Raw genomic sequence first — 19,261 nt, forward strand, 5'->3', positions numbered from 1 at the left:
TAAATATTATCTAGGCCATTCCTGAGAGGTGTTTGTCTAACCTGCTCTTAAAAATCTCCAATGAGAGAGATTCCACAACCTCCCTAGGCAATTTATTCCAGTGCTTAACCACGCTAACAGTTAGGAAGTTCTTCCTAATGTCCAACCTAAACCTCCCTTGCTGCAATTTAACCCCGTTGCTTCCTGTCCTAGCCTCAGGAGGTTAAGAAAAACAATTTTTCTTCCTCTTCCTTGTAACAACAGTTTTCAAATATGTAAAAGGTTATGTCCCCTCTCAGTCTTCTCTTTTCCAGACTAAACAAACCCAATTTTTTCCATCTTCCCTGATAGGTCATGTTTTCTAGACCTTTAATCATTTTTGTCACTCTTCTCTGGACTCTCTCCAATTTGTCCACATCCTTCCTGAAATGTGGCACCCAGAACTAGACACAATACTCCAATTGAGGCCTAATCAGCGTGGAGTATAGTTGAAGGATTACTTCTCATGTCTTGCTTACTCCTGTATTAGGAGTGTTGTAATCAGGTTGGTTCTATAAAATTTTCTTGTAATACAGTCAGATTCAAAGGAGAAATACCAAAATAGTATACAAGATCATGGCTCTTGAGAAGCCTTAAATAGAAGTTTCTTTGTCGTGTATTTATTATAAATCAGTTTACTCAAAATAACTTGCAAACCAACAGGTTTGAGTTAAGAGTATTAAGCAAAAGTCTTCTAAGAAAAAGATACGCTCATTCCACATCCAACACCAAATTTAGGGGTTTTTTTTGGTTTTTTTTTAAAACACATGCCTAGTGTGTAAATTAGGTAACTCACCTGCCAAAGACTGTGTGCTTTCCTAATTTGCTACTAATGGTATTGGCCTCCTGGATCATCAGAGAGAGTTTCATAGAATTCCAGTTAGGCTTAACTAAATAAAAAACACATAAGATTATGGTCGACTGGATCAAACATAATGAAATGATTCCAGACCAAAAAAGGAGACCTTTAAAGGAGTTCGGTGGACAAGGCAGTCTCACGGACTTCCAATTTACTGAAAACACTAAAAGACAGTTCACACTTTCAAAGGATATGTCAAAACTGGAATGCCATTTAAATCACTGTAGGCATCATATTTGCATGGTTTTAGAAACAAATACATTTTACCTTTCTGCTCTGGTCCTCCAGCCTCCACAACTGTGTTTCCTGCTCTTTCCCACAAAGCCTAGACCGTCTGATGATGGGAGAACCTTTGGTCTGCTGAGGAAGTACGCTAATCTACATGTTTCTGTTTGTTCACCCAGCCCAACTAAATATGAACAAAGTATCACTCTGGCGCTGCCTGATGTGCATGTCTCAAGAAGGGCAAGGATCGCATCCCAACAATAAAGATGAAGGTCTTATAACTTCAATACCATTGAGATAACATGTTGGGGTAAGAGATTAAGCTACTAGGATCCCATCTCAACCAGAAATGCAGCAATTTTCTCACAAGAAGGATAGTGAAAACAGAGACTAAAGAGGTCTCTCTGCCAGAAAGTAAACCTCCCAGCAAGCGGGAAGAGAAGAGGAGAAAGCCTCTCTCTCCATTGCCAGACAGCAGAGGAAATAATGAATTGAAAGTTACACTGTACACCAGGGGTGGCCAACCTGAGCCTGAGAAGGGGTCAGAATTTACCAATATACATTGCCAAAGAGCCACAGTAATATGTCAGTAGCCCCCTACCTGCTCCCCAGCGCCTCCTGCCTGCCGCCTGCCAGCAGCCCCCACCAATCAGCGCCTACTCCCCCCTCCCACCACAATCAGCTGTTTCACCTGTGCAGGAAGCTATGGGGGGTGGGGGAGCGAGGGCATGCAAGACTCAGGTGAAGGGGCCTTGGGGGAAAGGGTAGAGTGGGGACAGGGCTTGGGGCAGAGCAGGGGTTGAGCAGTGTGCACCCCCAAGCACATTGGAAAGTTGGCATCTATAGCTACAGCCCCGGAATCAATGCCTACTTAAGGAGCTGCATATTAACCCCTGAAGAGCCGCATGTGGCTTTGGAGCCACAGGTTGGCCACCCCTGCTGTACACAGTCTCTCTCTCTCCCCCCACCCCCCAACACACACATACTAGTTATAGTTTTATTCCCATTTCCACGATTCTGCTGGAGAGTTTCTATTTCTTTAGCAATTTTCTGCTTCTCAGCCTCCAGAGCTTCAAGAATCTTTGCATGATGAATGGTATGATCTTCTAAAGCCTAAAGAAAAGACATATAGATCCATCCATGACAATGTTTTTACAAGAAGCAAAGGATAAAATGGGGTGAGAGGTTATTTTATCTTTTGAGATTGCATGCTTTACAATAAACTTTGATCCAATCCCTCTACTACATCAGTTAAGACAACACAAATTCTACCAATTTTCATTGCTTGCTTAAATTCTGACATGTATATGTTAGAGCATTTATTATTTAAATGGGACTACTGAATTCAAGAAAAAGGGAACAGAATAATCTATCAATTATTTTAAAAAGAAAAAATCTATCATAGAAGTTTAAAGATGAAAGAAAATGTGCACTAGCAGTCATGGAAAATAATGAAGTTTTGGTGTCTACTGCAGTCAGCAAATGTAGAAACCTAACCTGGGTCAAAATGTAAGGTATTACATTTATTAATATGATTTAGGAATAATTCCTCATTTTCAGGGGTGCCGTCAAGTCTCCTTTCATGTTTTTAATCTGAGGAAACAACTTTTGAAAGTATTCTGGCTCCTTCAGATATTTCCCCAAATGCTTAACATTCTAGACATTGCTTGCACTTATGCCTGAGTCCATCATTTTTGGTGAGCTCAACATTCCCCTAAGTTTGGAATATCAGCTACCCAGCCCCCATTACATAAAATTATAGCTGACCTTGTTATTTCTGATTCCCCAAATAGCAGCTGATTTAATAAGAGGGCAGTAAATGAGACACGTCCATCTTAAAATCATTTTGGAAAGGACTATTTTTAAGAGAGCCAATGAAGTTAAATACTATTATAATGGTTTGTTTAAATATACGAGTGATCAGACAAGATGCATGTTTTAAAATTACCTGTCTGGTGGCTAATGTCTCCATTTCCAGACGCTTCTTGCTGAAATGTACTTCTAACTCAAGATGTTGCTTTGCTTTTTCCAGTTCTTGTATTTTACTAGCAGTCTGCTGGTTATTCATTTCCTGAATTTGTTTCTTATGAGATTCTTCTCTCTAAAAAAAAAACAAAAGGACAGAATGAATGGGGTATGGAAAAAATCACATGCTTCAGCTCATCCAACCCATTCGCTAAAGATGGATATTAGAGTCTGTTCTCCTTTCAGTCCATGAAAGATTTATGGCCTCTATACATTAGAGAGATAAATTCACTTTCTCAGCAATGGGAGGTTATATCCCAGTCAATGAACATCAACTGCTATACCCTATAGTACAGAGGTGGGCAAACTACGGCCCGCGGGACCATCCTGCCTGGACCTTAAGCTCCCGGCCGGGGAGGCTAGCCCCCAGACCCTCCCCTGCTGTCCCCTCTCCCCCGCAGCCTCAGCTCGCTGTGCTGCCAGCGTTCTGGGCGGTGGGACTGCAAGCTCCTGCCGGGCAACATGGCTGCGAGCGCCGCTGGCCTGCCCCAGTGCTCTAGACTGTGCGGCAGTGTGGCTGCCAGTCCTGGTGCTCTGAGCGGTATGGTAAGGGGGCGCGGTGATTCGATAAGGGGCAGGGAGTCCCAGGGGGCAATCAGGGGACAGGGAGCAGCAGGCAGTTGGATAGGCGTGGGAGTCCCAAAGGGCCTGGCAGGGGTGTGAATAGAGGTGGGGGCAGTCAGGGAACAGTGAGCAGGGGGGTTGGATAGTGGGTGGGGAACTGGGGGTTGGTTAGGGGTGGGGGTCCCAGGAGGGGGCAGTCAGGGGACAAGGAGCAGGGGGGGTTGGATGGGTTGGGGCTTCTGAGGGGGGCAGAAAGTGGGAAGCGGCAGGAGCTAGGCTGTTTGGGGAGGCACAGCCTTCCCCACCCGGCGCTCCATACAGTTTCGGAATCCTAATGTGGCCCTCAGGCCAATAAGTTTGCCCACCCCTGCTATAGTACATTTGCTGAGAAGTAAAGTATCATAAATTTATCACTTTGCCACCATATATTATTCTCTATTAATTATATCAAGCCAGCATACCCTGAAAATTGTATCCTGCTTGTAATAGTCCTTGCCCCAAGGCACATGCAAACTAGCAGAACAGCAAATACAAGAAAGAATGAAAACCCCGTGCAAAAAGAGTGCATTATAGCTGAAATACTTTGTGCAATAGGTGGCCTTTTATAAGTGTTTCAAAGGAGAGGAGAGAGCGAGCCAGGGATACAGCTGTTCAGGCATGAGAGACAGCATGAAAGGCTACACAATCCACCTTTTTGTTTAATTATGCAAAGCAATTTACCAGTTCTGCTTCTAGTGATTTTATCTTGCTTTCGTAAACTTTTTGTTGAGAAATAAGTTCTTGTTGAGCCATCTCTTTTGCAACCTGGATACCTTGCATCATTTCTTCCTTGGCTTTCAGTCGTGCCTCTTCAATTTCTGATTCAAGTCTGGAAGTAGTGAGCAACTTAAATTAAAATGTTAGCTTTTAACCTTTTTTAGTATGTTGCATATGAGTTAGAAAGAGTAACAAATGCTATATTCATTACTTTATTGCTTTGGTCAAATGTGAAATTTAGGTCTAAAAACCTCTCATTTTAATTGTGGTGGGTGTGCTAAGTTTTTGTAGTTTATTGATTATCTGTTCTCACCTCCCCCAGGGAGAAAAATCACACACAAGGAAAAAGACTTTAGCCACAGCTGCTACATTTTGGGCAATTTGATTATTAGAAACATAGATAGCTGGGTTTGCGATGATCAGGAGAACCGCATGGTGACTTGCTTGCCTGGTGCGAAGGTTGCGGATCTCTCGAGACATCTAGATAGGCTTATGTGTAGAGCTGGGGAGGAGCCGGTGGTCGTGGTACATGTAGGTACCAACAACATGGGGAAGGATAGGAGAGAGGTCCTGGAGGCCAAATTTTGGCTTCCAGATAAGAGATTGAAGTCCAGGAACTCCATGGTAACATTCTCAGAAATGCTTCCAGTTCCACGCGCAGGGCCAGTTAGACAGGGAGAACTGCAGGGTCTCAATGAGTGGATGAGACGATGGCGTAGGAAGAAGGAGTTTAGATTTATTAGGAACGGAGGAAGCTTTTGGGAGAGGGGGAGCCTATACAGAAAGGATGGGCTCCACTTAAACCAGAACAGAACCAGATTGCTGAAGCTTAAAATTAAAAAAAGCGTAGAACAGTTTTTAAATTAAGGGCTGGGGGAAAGCCTACAGGTATGGAGGAGCATGTGGTGTGGACATGTCTTAGGGGAGGATCTATAAATGGAGTTTCCTTATGTCATAATAAGGAGGAGAGGATGGAAAATGATGAAATACAGGGAGGATCTGATGAGAAACCGTCAAATGAAAAAAAGTCCCATTCAATTACATCATGTAATAGGGGACAGCCAAAAAATGAAAAGTTTTTAAAATGCTTATATACCAATGCTAGAAGTTTAAATAGTAAGATGGGTGAACTAAAGTGCCTAATATTAAATGAGGATATTGATATAATAGACATCACAGAACCTGGTGGAATGAGGATAATCAATGGGACACAGTAATACCAGGGTACAAAATAGATCAGAAGGACAGAAAAGGCCATGCTGGTGGGGGAGTGGCACTATATGTGAAAGAAAGCGTAGAATCAAATGAAGTAAACATCTTAAATGAACTAAATTGTACTATAGAATCTCTATGGATAATAATTCCATGCTTGAAAAATAAGAATTATAGCAGTAGGGCTATATTACAGACCACCTGACCAGAATGGTGTTAGTGACTCTGAAATGCTCAGGGAGATTAGAGAGGCTATTAATATAAAAAAACTCAATAATAATAATGGGGAATTTCAACTATCCCCATATTGACTGGGTACATATCACCTCAGGAAGGGATGCTGAGATTAAGTTTCTTGACACCTTAAATGACTGCTTCTTGGAGCAGCTAGTCCTGGAACCCACAAGAGGAGAGGCAATTCTTGATTTAGTCCTAAGTGGAGCACAGGATCAGGTCCAAGAGGTGAATATAGCTGGACCGCTTGGTAATAGTGACCATAATATAATTAAATTTAACATCCCTGTGGCAGGGAAAACTCCACAGAGGCCCAACACTATAGCATTTAATTTCAGAAAGGGGAACTACACAAAAATGAGGAGGTAAGTGAAACAGAAATTAAAAAGGTACAGTACCAAAAGTAAAATCCCTGCAAGCTGCGTGGAAACTTTTTAAAAGACACCATAATAAAGGCTCAACTTAAATGTATACCCCAATTTAAAAAACATAGTAAGAGAACCAAAGAAGAGCCACCGTGGCTAAATAACAAAGTAAAAGAAGCAGTTATTAATTAACTTAGAGTATGTATTAATACCTGGGGGAGCAAACAACTGTGCATCTCTCTCTATCAGTGTTATAAAGGGCGAACAATTTATGAGTTTACCCTGTATACGCTTTATACAGGGTAAAACGGATTTATTTGGGTTTAGACCCCATTGGGAGTGGGCATCTGAGTGTTAAAAACAGGAACACTTCTGTTAGCTGCTTTCAGGTAAACCTGCAGCTCTGGGGCAAGTAATTCAGACCGTGTGCCTGTGTTGGAGCAGACGGGAGTGTCTGGCTCAGCAAGACAGGGTGCTGGGGCCCCGAGCTGGCAGGAAAGGCAGGGGTAGAAGTAGCCTTGGCACATGGGGTGGCAGCTCCCAAGGGGGGTTCTGTGATCACAATCCTAATGAGGAAAATAGAAAAGAGCATAAACTCACACAAATGAAGTGTAAAAATATAATTAGAAAGACCAAAAAAAAAAAATTGAACAGCTAGCCAAAGATTCAAAAAGGAACAGTAAAAAATTTTTTTTAAATACATCAGAAGCAGAAAGCCTGCTAAACAACTAGTGGGGCCACTGGACGATCGAGATGCTAAAGGACCACTCAAAGATGATAAGGCCATTGCGGACAAACTAAATGAATTCTTTGCATCGGTCTTCACTGTTGAGGATGTGAGGGAGATTCCCAAACCTGAGCCATTTTTTTGGGGTGACAGATCTGAGGAGCTGTCCCAAATTGAGGTGTCATTAGAGGAGGTTTTGGAACAAATTGATAAACTAAACAGTAATAAGTTTCCAGCATCTGATGATGTTCACCCAAGAGTTCTGAAGGAACTCAAATGTGAAATTGCAGTACTACTAACTGTCATCTGTAACCTATCATTTAAATCAGCTTCTGTACCAAATGACTGGAGGATAGCTAATGTGACAACAATTTTTAAAAAGGGCTCCAGAGGTGACCCTGGCAACTACAGGCCAGTAAGCCTCACTTCGGTATCAGGCAAATCGGTTGAAATTATCATAAAGAACAAAATTGTCAGACACATAGATGAACATAATTTGTTGGCAAATAGTAAATATGGTTTTTGTAAAGGGAAATCATGCCTCACCAATCTACTAGAATTCTTTAAGGGGTCAACAAGCATGCAGACAAAGGAGATCCAGTGGATATAGTGTATTTAGTTTTTCAGAAAGCTTCTGATAAGGTCCCTCACCAAAGGCTCTTAAGCAAAATAAGCAGTCATGGGATAAGAGGGAAGGTTCTCTCATGGATTGGTAACTGGTTAAAAGATAGGAAACAAAGGGTAGGAATAAATGGTCTCTATTTTATAGACCTCTATCATAGGTCTATAAAGGAGAAAGGTAAAGAGTGGGGTCCACCAGGGATCTGTACTGGGCCCAGTCGTATTTAACATATTCATAAACAATCTGGAAAAAGGGGTAAATGGTGAGGTGGCAAAATTTGTGGATGATACAAAACTACAAGAGAGTTAAGTCCCAGGCAGGCTGCAAAGAGCTACAAAAGGATCTCACGAAACTGGGTGATTGGGCAACAAAATGGCAGATGAAATTTAATCTTGATAAACGCAAAGTAATGCACATTGGAAAACATAATCCTAACTATACATATACAATGATGGGGTCTAAATTAGCTGTTACCACTCAAGAAAGAGGTCTTGGAGTCATTGTGGATCGTTCTCTGAAATCATCCACTCAATGTGCAGCGGCAGTCAAAAAAACAAACAGAATGTTGGGAATCATCAAGAAAGGGATAGATAAGACAGAAAATATCATATTGCCTCTATATAAATCCATGGTACACCCACACCTTGAATACTGCGTGCAGATGTGGTCGCCCCACATCTCAAAAAAAAAAGATATATTGGAATTGGAAAAGGTTCAGAAAAGGGCAACAAAAATGATTAGGGGTATAGAATGGCTTCCGTATGAGGCGAGATTAATAAGACTGACTTTTCAGCTTGGAAAAGAGGCGCCTGGGGGGGATATGATAGAGGTCTATAAAATCATGAGTGGTATAGAGAAAGTAAATAAGGAAGTGTTATATACTCCTTCTCATAATACAAGAGCAAGGGGCTACCAAATGAAATTAATAGGTAGCAGGTTTAAAACAAACACAAGAAAGTATTTTTTCACACAACGCACTATCAACCTCTGGAACTCCTTTCCAGAGGGTGTTGTAAAGGCCAATACTATAACGGGGTTCAAAAAGGGAGCTAGATAGATTCATGGAAGATAGCCATTGATGGACCTATTAGCCAGGAATGGTGTCCCTAGCCTCTGTTTGCCAGAAGCTGGGATTGGGTGACAGGGCATGGATCACTTGATGATAACCTGTCTGTTCATTCCCTTTGGGGCACCTGCCATTGGCCACTGTCAGAGGACAGGATACTGGGCTTGATGGACCTTTGGTCTGATCCAGTATGGCCGTTCTTATGTTATGTTCTTTATGTCTATTTTACTGCATTTGGTTTCAAGAACTGTTTTATTGAGAATCTTTCACAAATAGTATCTGCTGTAGAAACTCACAAAGCTACAGTCACATGGATTAGAAGAGCCAAACTTTAAATCAATGAGGAATGCAGATTTCCAAGTGCCACGGGTGGAGCTAGTGGGCTGATAGCATGCTTTCTGTGGGCCAACAGGGTGCCACATCACACACACACACTAAGCCCACCTTAGCACCTCATACTACCACTTACAGCTGGATACAAATGTTGTTCACCATCCTCTTTGTATTGTTGCTGCTCTATAAAAGGTAAGGTACTCTGTGCTCTTACACTGATCTAATCAGAGTGGGAAGAGAAAGCCTGCAGCCAAAACTATATTGGCGGTTAGGTAGAGGGAGCCTTTAGAATAGCTACCCTGCATCCTTCCTCTCTAGCTGCAGATTCTGGAAGAGCTACCACCATTCCTCATCTGTGTGCTTCCCGTGACAGAGCCCAGGCACAGAAAAGTATTACTCTTGTGGAAATTCTGCGCCACTCTGCATGCATATTTCATGTGCCACATATATTTTTAATTTTTGCCCCCCCAGAAAACAGCTTCTGCTGAAAAGTTGTTGCAGTGCTGCCTTTTGCCCACCAGAGGGTGCTATGGCACTAGAACACAGCAGCTGCTCCTGGCCAGCCCCAGCTAGGATAGGGAAGAGAAAGACTGCCTTCTTCACAGCACCTGTCAGGCCATGTCATAAGACATGGGGAGATAGACAGTGTGGGGTTGCTGGGGGGGGGGGGGGAGGAGTCAGAGGGGCTCATAAGGGCTATTTGGCGATAACCGACTAGAGCAGGGGCTGAAGTTTGCAGATGACACTAAACTAGGAGGCGTGGTAGATACACTAGAGGGTAGGGATCTGATACAGAGGGACCTAGACAAATTAGAGGATTGGGCCAAAAGAAATCTGATGAGGTTCAACAAGGACAAGTGCAGAGTCCTGCACTTAGGAAGGAAGAATCCCATGCACTGCTACAGACTAGGGACCGAGTGGCTAGGCAGCAGTTCTGCAGAAAAGGATCTACGGGTTACAGTGGACGAGAAGCTGGATATGAGTCAACAGTGTGCCCTTGTTGCCAAGAAGGCTAACGGCATTTTGGGCTGTATAAGTAGGAGCATTGCCAGCAGATCGAGGGACGTAATCATTCCCCTCTATTTGGCATTGGTGAGGCCTCATCTGGAGTACTGTGTCCAGTTTTGGCCTCACACTACAAGAAGTATGTGGAAAAATTGGAAAGTGTGCAGCAGAGGGCAACAAAAATGATTAGGGGGCTGGAGGCACATGATTTATGAGGAGAGGCTGAAGGAACTGGGATTATTGAGTCTGCAGAAGAGAAGAATGAGGGAGGATTTGATAGCTGCTTTCAATTACCTGAGAGGGAGCTCCAAAGAGGATGGATCTAGACTGTTCTCAGTGGTACCAGATGACTGAACACGGAGTAATGGTCTCAAGTTGCAGTGGGGGAGGTTTAGGTTGGATATTAAGAAAAACTTTTACACTAGGAGGGTGGTGAAGCACTGGAATGGGTTACCTGGGGAAGTGGTGGAATCTCCTTCCTTAGAGGTTTTTAAGGTCAGGCTTGAAAAAGCCCTAGTTGTGATAATTTAGTAGGGGATTAGGTCCTGCTTTGAGCAGGGGGTTGGACTAAATGACCTCCTGAGGTCCCTTCCAACCCTATGATTCTATGAATGGGAGAGGTGGTGCAGGGCCATATGGTCAGGGGGAAGGGGGTGCAGAGCTACAGGGGGCAGGCGGAGGACTGAGTGGGGGCACAGAAAGACATAGGGACAGAGGGTGTAGACACACTTGGAGAGGAGGGGAGGGGGCTGGCTGAGGGGATGCAGGGCCACATGGGGATGGGGGGTGGCTGAGTGCGGGCACAGATGTGCCTGACTGAATGAGAGAGGCTAGGGGTCAAGCAGGGTCTGCATAGGCGACGCTCCCTAACAATGCCTTCCCGCCCTCCCTCCAAAAAAAACCTCTGTTCTATACTTTTCCCATCCATACCCAACAACCCTTCAAATTTATACACAAGCAATTACTTCCCAGCAATTACTTCCCTCAGCTTCAGCTTCTCCATTACCCCCGACTCCCCCAAGCCTTTGCACTCCTTCTGAGGTGTGCGGGAAATATGGCTCTGTACTGTAATTTAAATGAATTATTACTCAGAGTTCTGTATTAATATGCCTAGAAAGGAATCTATTTGTCAAAAAAAATTTCCTGAATCTTTTTTGTTGTCTGTATTGTTACCGACATACTTGCTGACAGGTATTTTGAAATAAGTTACCAAAATAATTTAAACTGGTGTGATTATATTGTGTTATTTTGACAAATAAAATATGCAGAATTTTAAAATATTGTGTGCAGAATTTTTATTTTTTGGCACAGAATTCGCCCAGGACTAAAAGTATTAAGAGAAGGCCACTACCAATCTTCCTATGCTGAAATTAAAGAGGCTGTCCCTCAGCTTCACACTCACGCATTTTGCATTGCATTAAACATATCATAATTTGTATTTGGAATAACCCTCTATGAAAGTCTGATTTTTGTAGTGGAATAAATTCTCAATTTAATCTTTTGGCAAGCAAGAAGATTCTATGTGAGAAGACAATTTTAGTAGAATTCAGGCTTATCATGGAAATGTGTCATAATAAGAATTATGTATTAGAATTCCAAACAGTTAATCAAAAGAGTGGACAACTAGAGATTACAAAAATAAATGTTTCATGGTTATAAAAACACTGCAATATTATGTGTATTCAACTTTATTTAAATTTTGGATTTTACGAGAAGTAAAGAGTGACTTTTTTTTTTGTTTGTTTTTTAACTTTCACTTATTCTTATGCAGTTTATATGCCTGTATATTTCCAGAAGAGAGCATGCTGCATTAGCAGATGAGCAGTTTATTTTTAACCGGGAAGGATCCACAATACTTACTGTGACCTCTGTGCAACCAACAGTTCATTTTTGGCAAATTCAAAATCTTTTGGCCCATCACATGAAAGGGTAGTCCCACAAGATAGCCTTTTTACTTTCTGAACCTCTACTGGATGATTAAACCTGAAATAATGGTCTCCACCGAGAATCACACGATCACCCTGCAAAATACAGACACACTATTAGACTATAATCTTACAATCAAATATATATATAATACATCAAAATTAGAAAAATAAAAATATCCAGTAATCTGTCATGATGAACAATTCAAGAGCCTTCTCAAAAACTGCAGTCAACAGATAATTTACCATTCATGCCAGGTGTTTTCAAAGCCATGCATAAATATATTTATTTCTGTACCAGTGATGGATAACTTACGTGATGCATAACTGTTGGCTCTGAAATGTGTTTCCCATTAACATATGTCTTTGCTTCTCCCAATGGCGTAATACTCACTCTACCATCAACATTTTTGATAACACTGAAAGTGAGAAACATCAGATATGACAGCAATAGCTAATCATGAACAAAAAAAACAAGTTATGTAACTTAACTCTGGCTATCCATGAAATTCATGATTTAGATAATGTGACTTTGAATCTCTTCCCCCGCTCCCCCAAATATTGACTATATAGTTCAAGCTATTCTGTTATTACACCATATACCTCAACTATATTGCTTTCTAAGAGTCAATCCTCATTTTGGAACAAGATAAGTTTGGGTCTAAACACACCTGCTGCTAAAATACTTTGTGTAATTTACTGCTATCTGAAATGCTGAATCAGGTACTTGAGGTTATGGAAAAAACTTTATTAAAGAAAACTTCACCCTATCCCAGATTTCTTCAATTTTTTTTTAAAGTAGTAATGTTTAAATTTCTTGTATTCCGTAAGTGGTTCTAGACAGAATGAGAGCTGCACATTATACATTTCTATAATTTGGTCAAAGTACAACTCCATCTCGGAGATAAATTTTATTTCATCTAGGGAGTTTTAACCAATAGAATTCATACCTCAGGAGAGGAGAGATTGAAACCTGTTAGCTAAAAATAAACTGCAAATATATCTCCCGATATTCTTATATTAAAAGGCAAATTTTTCTACATATATTGGAAGATATATATGTCTAGTCAAAATTGAATTTTTTTTTTTTTTTTAATAGTTAAAGCTCGCCCCAGGTGTTAGTCTCCTCTGTCAACCCTCTCCTCCTCAAACAAACAAAATACATTTGTCAGGTGTCAGATTATTCATAAACGGAAGGTAATATTAAAGTTTACACAAAATCATCGCCACCAAAAAAAAATAAAAATAAAAATAAAAATTTTAATAAGGGCTACCAGTGTGTTTCTCAGTTCATGCAAATTTCTCCAGGCATGGAAAGTTTCATGAAAGATTTACTAATGAGCGTATATATTTTACTATACAGTGAATTCTGCTTTATATTTTCTCTTCAACAGAACAAATCCAATAAGATGCTTTTGGTTTGGTAAGGCAAGCTAGATTTAATAGTTAAATATATATAGCAATGTCATCTTTTTCATCTCAGCTAAATCACCACTTTTCTTTATGATGACTAATGACTGAGGAATTGGTAGATCATGAAGACTTGCCACTCAGTATCTCCTTTATCTTTGTAACAGGACAGCTTGTCCTAGGGCTGGAGAGCCGGGGCCAAGCCAATCCTGATTACAGAATGAGCCCCACCTGAGGGGAATCAGGCAATTTCCTATGGAAGAAGGATGTTGATAAATTGAAGAGGGTTCAGGAAAGAGCCACAAGAAAGATTAAAGGATTAGAAAACCTGCCTTATAGTGATAGACTCAAGGACCCCAATCTATTTAGCTGAACAAAGAGAAGGTTAGGGGGTAACTTGATTATAGTATCAGTATCTACATGGGGAACATATTTAATAAATAGGCTCTTCAGTCTAGCAAAGAAAGATATAACATGATCCAATGGCTGGAAGTTGAATTAGACAAATTCAGGCTGGAAATAAGGTGTACATTTTTTAACGGTAAGAGTAATTAACCATTGGAACAATTTACTAAGGGTCATGGTGGAATCTCCATCACGGACGATGTTAAATCAAGATTGGATTTTTTTTTTTTTTTTTTTTTTTAAGATATGGTCTAGGAATTAGTTTGAGGAAGTTCTGTGGCCCGTGTCACACAGAAGGTCGGACTAGATTATCACCGTGGTCTCTTTTGGCCTTGGAATCTATTAATCTATAAAGAGCAGAAGGTGGCTGCAGTGAGACTACAGAGATTGAGAGAGGCTCCTGCAGGGAAGACCCTCAGGTAAAGGGGAATTGCTGCAGCTAAGAAGGGCAGGGAGTAGCCTGCTAAGGCAGGAAGGACTCTGACCAGACCAGGAGCGTTTGGGCTGCACCTGGCTGAAGGGAAGGCTTTATGTTTAGTTTTGAACTTTAAGTTAGTAAATCAGACGATAAGAAGGGCTGTTGTGATTGGATTGATGAGCAGAGGTAAGAGAGGAACAGTCACAGGAGGCCAATGTGGTTGTACAAGGAGCTTTTTAGCTACCTAAAAAGCTAAAGGGATACATACAGGGAATGTCACGAAGAAAGTGTATGTGGGAATAGCGCAAGTGTGTAGGGACAAAAATCAGGAAAGCCAAGGCAAAGAACGAGTTACAGCTGGCAAGGAATACTAGAGACAACAAGAAGGGGTTCTTCAAATATGTCAGACAAAAAAGAAAGATCAGGGATGATGTGGGTCTGCTGCTCAATGGAGAAGGCGAGCTGGTAACAGAAGAGGATAGGAAGGCAGAGCTGCTCAATGCATACTTTGCTTCGGTCTTCTAAAAAAAATTATATATATGTGACCAGACAATTAGCGAAGCTACCATAGACAATAAAGGGGAAGGGAGACAGCTTGGGATAAATAAAGAACTCTTCTGACAAATTTGAATTAATTCAAGTCAACGGGGCCTGATGCTATTCACCCCAGGATGCTGAAGGAATTAGCCAAAGAAATCTCAGAGCCACTGGCAATAATATTTGCAAAATCATAGATGACAGGAGAGGTCCCAGAAGATTGGAGAAGGGCTAATGTAGTGCCCATCTTTAAAAAGAGGAGAAAGGATGAGCTGAGGAACTATAGACTAGTCTTCGATACCTGGAAAGCTACTAGAGCAATGTATAAAACATGCAATTTGCGAATACCTGGAGGATGAAAGGGTAATCACTAGCAGCCAGCATGAATTTACTAAGAACAAATCATGCCAAACCAACTTGATTTCCTTCTTTGACAGGATAACTGGTTTGGTGGATAGGGGGAATTCAGTGAACTTAATATACCTGGACTTCAGCAAGGCTTTTGATACAATCCCACATGACATTCTGATAATTAAACTGGAGAAATGCAGGCTCGGTGGAACTACCATTAACTGGATACATAATTGGTTATAACAACAATAATAAATAACAACTACAAACAAAAGAGTAACTATTAATGGAATAATGTCAGAGTGGAGGAAGGTCTCAAAGGTGGTGTTCCATAGGGATCTGTTCTGGGTTCGTTATTAATTACTTGGATTTAAGAATTGATTAATTGGAGAACTGGGCTATAGACAACAAAATGAAATTCAACAAAGACAAATGTAAAATGCTACACTTAGGAAAGAAAACCCAAATGCACAAATACAGAATGGGGGATAAGTGGGTTGGCAACAGCACCGCTGAGAAGGATCTGGAAGTAGTGGTAGATCACAACCTCAAGATGAATGGGCAAAGCAATGCTGTTGCAGGGGTAAAAAAAAAAGCAAACGCAATTTTAGATTGCATTAACAGAGGCATCACATGCAAGTCAGGGGAGGCGATACTACCGCTCTACTCAGCGCTGATTAGGCCTCAACTGGCATACTGTGTCCAGTTAGAAAGGATCCAGAGGTACACAAAGTGATGGAATGCAAACCATATGAGCAAAGGCTGAAGGAAAACACAATTACCTACCTTTCGTAACTGTTGTTCTTCAAGATGTGTTGCTCATGTCCATTCCATTTTAGGTGTATGCGCGCCCACTTGCACAGTTGTCGAAGACTTTTGCCTTAGCAGTATCCGTAGGGTTGGCTGTGGCACCCTCTGGAGTATATCAGGCACCGCCAGCCCTACACCCTCTCAGTTCCTTCTTGCCAGCAACTCCAATAGAGGGGCAGGAGGTCAGCTAATGGAATGGACATGAGCAACACATCTCTAAGAACAACAGTTACAAAAGATAGGTAACTGTTTTTACTTCTTTGAATGCTTGCTCATGTCAATGCCATTCTAAATGACTCACAAGCAGTATGCCTGGAGGTGGGCTCAGTTCACAGACGTGCGGCTTGTAATACTGCTATACCGAAGTCAGCATTGTCTCGGGCTTGCTGGGTAAGCGCATAGTGAGACTTGAACATGTGAATGGATGACCAGGTAATGGCCCTGCAGATATCTGGAACTGGCACATGGGCCAGGAAGGCCATTGCCAAGGCTTATGCTCTAGTTGAGTGGGCAGTTACAATTGCCGGTGGAGGTACCTTCACCTGATCATAGCAAAATCGGATGCAGGAGGTGATCCAAGATGAGATCCTCTGGGTGGAAACTGTACGACCTTTGATCCTATCTGCTACAGCGACAAACTACGTTGACTTGCAAAATGGCTTGGTCCTCTCGATGTAGAAGGCTAGTGCTCTCCTGACATCTAAGGAATACAACCTACGTTCCTCCTCAGACTTATGAGGCTTTGGAAGAAGACTAGCAAGAATATGTCCTGGGTCATGTGAAATTGTGAAGCCACCTTGGGCAGGAAAGCCAGATGCGGCCACAGCTGGACCTTGTCCTTGAAGATCATCATATAGGGCGGCTCCGATGTAAGTGCCTTAATCTCAGAGACCCTTCGGATAGAAGTCACCACTACCAGGAATGACACTTTCCAGGAGAGCAGAAAAAGGGAACAGGACGCCAAGGGCTCGAATGGGGCATTCATGAGCCGCGCAAGCACCAGATTCAGGTGCCAGGGAGGAACTGGGTCCCAGACTTGGAGGTAGAGCCACTCCAGACCTTTTAAGAACCGGACCGTCATGTTATGAGCAATGACTGACCTGACCTGGAACGGAGGGTGAAAGGTTGACTTGGCAGCCAAGTGGACCTTAACTGATGAAAGGGGCAAGCCCTAGAGCTTGAGATGCATAAGGTAGTCCAGGACTGACTACAGCGAGGCCTGCTCAGGCCTAACCCTTTGGGCCAAGACCCAGCACCTGAATAGTTTCCATTTGGCCAGGTAGGTTGCTCTAGTGGAGGGCTTTCTACGATCCAGTAGGACCTGCTGGACGTGGGCCGAGCACTCCTGCTCTTCAGCAGTTAACCATGCAGCAACCAAGCTGTTAGGTGCAGCACTGCTAGATTCGGGTGCAGGAGCCTGCCATGATTCCTGGGAGAGGAAATTTGGCCAGAGAGGCAGCTGCATCGGGGTTGTTACCAATAGGTCTATCAGCATGTCGAACCAGTGTTGGCGAGGCCAAGTCGGGGCTATCAGGATAACCTTGTCCTGCTTGACCTTCGTGAGGACTCTGTGCAGCAATGGCACTGGTGGGAAAGTGTACATCAGAGCCCCCAACCACAGGGGTAGGAAGGTGTCTGACAAGTAGCCTCAGTTGATCCCCAAAATAAGCAGAAAAGGTGACATTTCCTGTTCTGGCAAGTCGCAAACAAGTCCACCTGGGGAGATCCCCATTTTCGGAAGATCCTGTTGACCACCTCAGGGTGGAGTGAACATTTGTGGTGAGACAAGAAGGCTCAGCTGAGGTGATCGGCTAACATGTTCCTGGTACTGGGGAAATGCGCTGCCATGAGATGAATGGCATGCTGCACACAGAAGTCCAGAGCCGCCTTGCTTGTTGATATAAAACATCATGGCGGTGTTGTCCATCGGACTTGAACCACCTTACCTTGTAAGTGGGGCCGAAAAACCTGACAGGCCAAGTGAACCATCCTGAGCTCTCTGACATTTATGTGGAGAGAGTGGTCAACCCCCAACCAGCAGCCTTGTGTACGGAGCTCACCCAGGTGGGCTCCCCAGCCCAGGTCTGAGGCATCAGAAACCAGAGTTAGTGATGGGGCGGGGGCCACGAAGGGAACTCCCTGCAACACTAATGAGTTGTCCAATCACTAAGCCAGTGATGACCAGATGTGGTCCGGCACCTTGACTACTGGGTCCAAGCCATATGCGTTGGGGATGTAGACCGACACCAACCACGCCTGCAGCAGCTGAAGGTGGAGCTGGGCACGCCGGACCATGTAAGTACCGGCAGCCATGTGGCCTAGCAACCTTAGGCAAGCCTGGGTAGTAGTGAGCAGGTGGTCCCTTATATAGGAGCCCCCTAACATGGCTCGGAAACAGGCCTCCGGAAAGAAGGTTCTCGCACGCATGGAGTTGAGAACTGCTCCAATAAACTATTCGGTGCACTGGTATGAAGGTCGATTTCTTGTTGTTCACTAACAGGCCCAGGTCGTGACAGGTGGACCGGACCAGACCAGACCAAGACTGTTCTGCATTTGATCCTATGACTTGCCCTTGATAAGCCAATTTTCGAGTTAAGGATAAACCTGGATCTCCCCGCCCCCCGATGCCTTAAGTAAGTGGCTACTGAGGCCATACATTTTGTAAATACCCACGGGGTCAACCCCCGACCAGCAGCCTTGTGTACGGAGCTGAGGAGAGGCCAAAGGGAAGTGCTGTGAACTGGAAATGGTGCTGGCCCACCCTAAAACAGAGGAACAGTGGTGTCCTTGGAAGATAGAGATATGGAAATAAGCATCTTTCAAGTCAAGGGTGGCGTACCAGTCTCCCAGATCCAGGTAGGGGATGATGGAGGCCAGTGAAACCATGCGAAACTTCAACTTCTTGAGGTATCTGCTGAGTCGTTGCAGGTCCAGAATGGGTTGTAGGCCCCCTTTTGCTTTTGGGCTCAGGAAATAGCAGGAGTAGAAAACTTTCCCCCTCATTTCCTGAGGGACCTCCTCCACTGCCCCCAGTTGTAGGAGGTTGTCTACCTCCTGAATGAGGAATTGCTAGTGAGAAGGGTCCCTGAAGAGGGAGGGGAAGAAGGTAGGTAGGGTGGGAAGGTGGCCAAAAGCTGGAGAAGGTAGCCCAGTGACAATCTCTAGCACTCAGTGGACTGAGGTAACCTGCGACCAGGCCAAATGGTAAAGGACTGAGACAGTTGAGGAAAAGATGGGATGGAACCAGGGAATTGACTGGGATGTTGCTCTCTAGCGCACCCTCGAAATGCAAGCTTCTGGCCCCTGTGGTGCTTCGCTGGGCCAGGTTGCGTAGATGAACGGGAGGAGGAAGGGCAATGGAGACTAAAACTAGTGTCCCTTCTAGATCCCTGCC

General features: G+C 43.2%; 1 protein-coding gene across 2 annotated transcripts in view; it reads right to left on the reverse strand.

Annotated features, from left to right (window-relative positions):
• Positions 1-19,261, reverse strand: part of KIF14 (kinesin family member 14) — a 90,707-nt gene that overhangs the window by 40,779 nt on the left and 30,667 nt on the right. For both annotated transcript variants that reach the window (XM_054036502.1, XM_054036501.1), the window contains 6 exons: positions 12,253-12,355; positions 11,872-12,032; positions 4,412-4,559; positions 3,051-3,203; positions 2,089-2,215; positions 815-908 (listed from right to left, as the gene is read on the reverse strand). In XM_054036502.1, coding sequence (XP_053892477.1) covers positions 815-908; positions 2,089-2,215; positions 3,051-3,203; positions 4,412-4,559; positions 11,872-12,032; positions 12,253-12,355 — 786 coding nt within the window. The remainder of the gene's footprint in view (positions 1-814; positions 909-2,088; positions 2,216-3,050; positions 3,204-4,411; positions 4,560-11,871; positions 12,033-12,252; positions 12,356-19,261) is intronic.

The sequence above is a fragment of the Malaclemys terrapin genome, chromosome 8 (assembly GCF_027887155.1).
Source record: "Malaclemys terrapin pileata isolate rMalTer1 chromosome 8, rMalTer1.hap1, whole genome shotgun sequence".
Lineage (NCBI taxonomy): Eukaryota > Metazoa > Chordata > Testudines > Emydidae > Malaclemys > Malaclemys terrapin.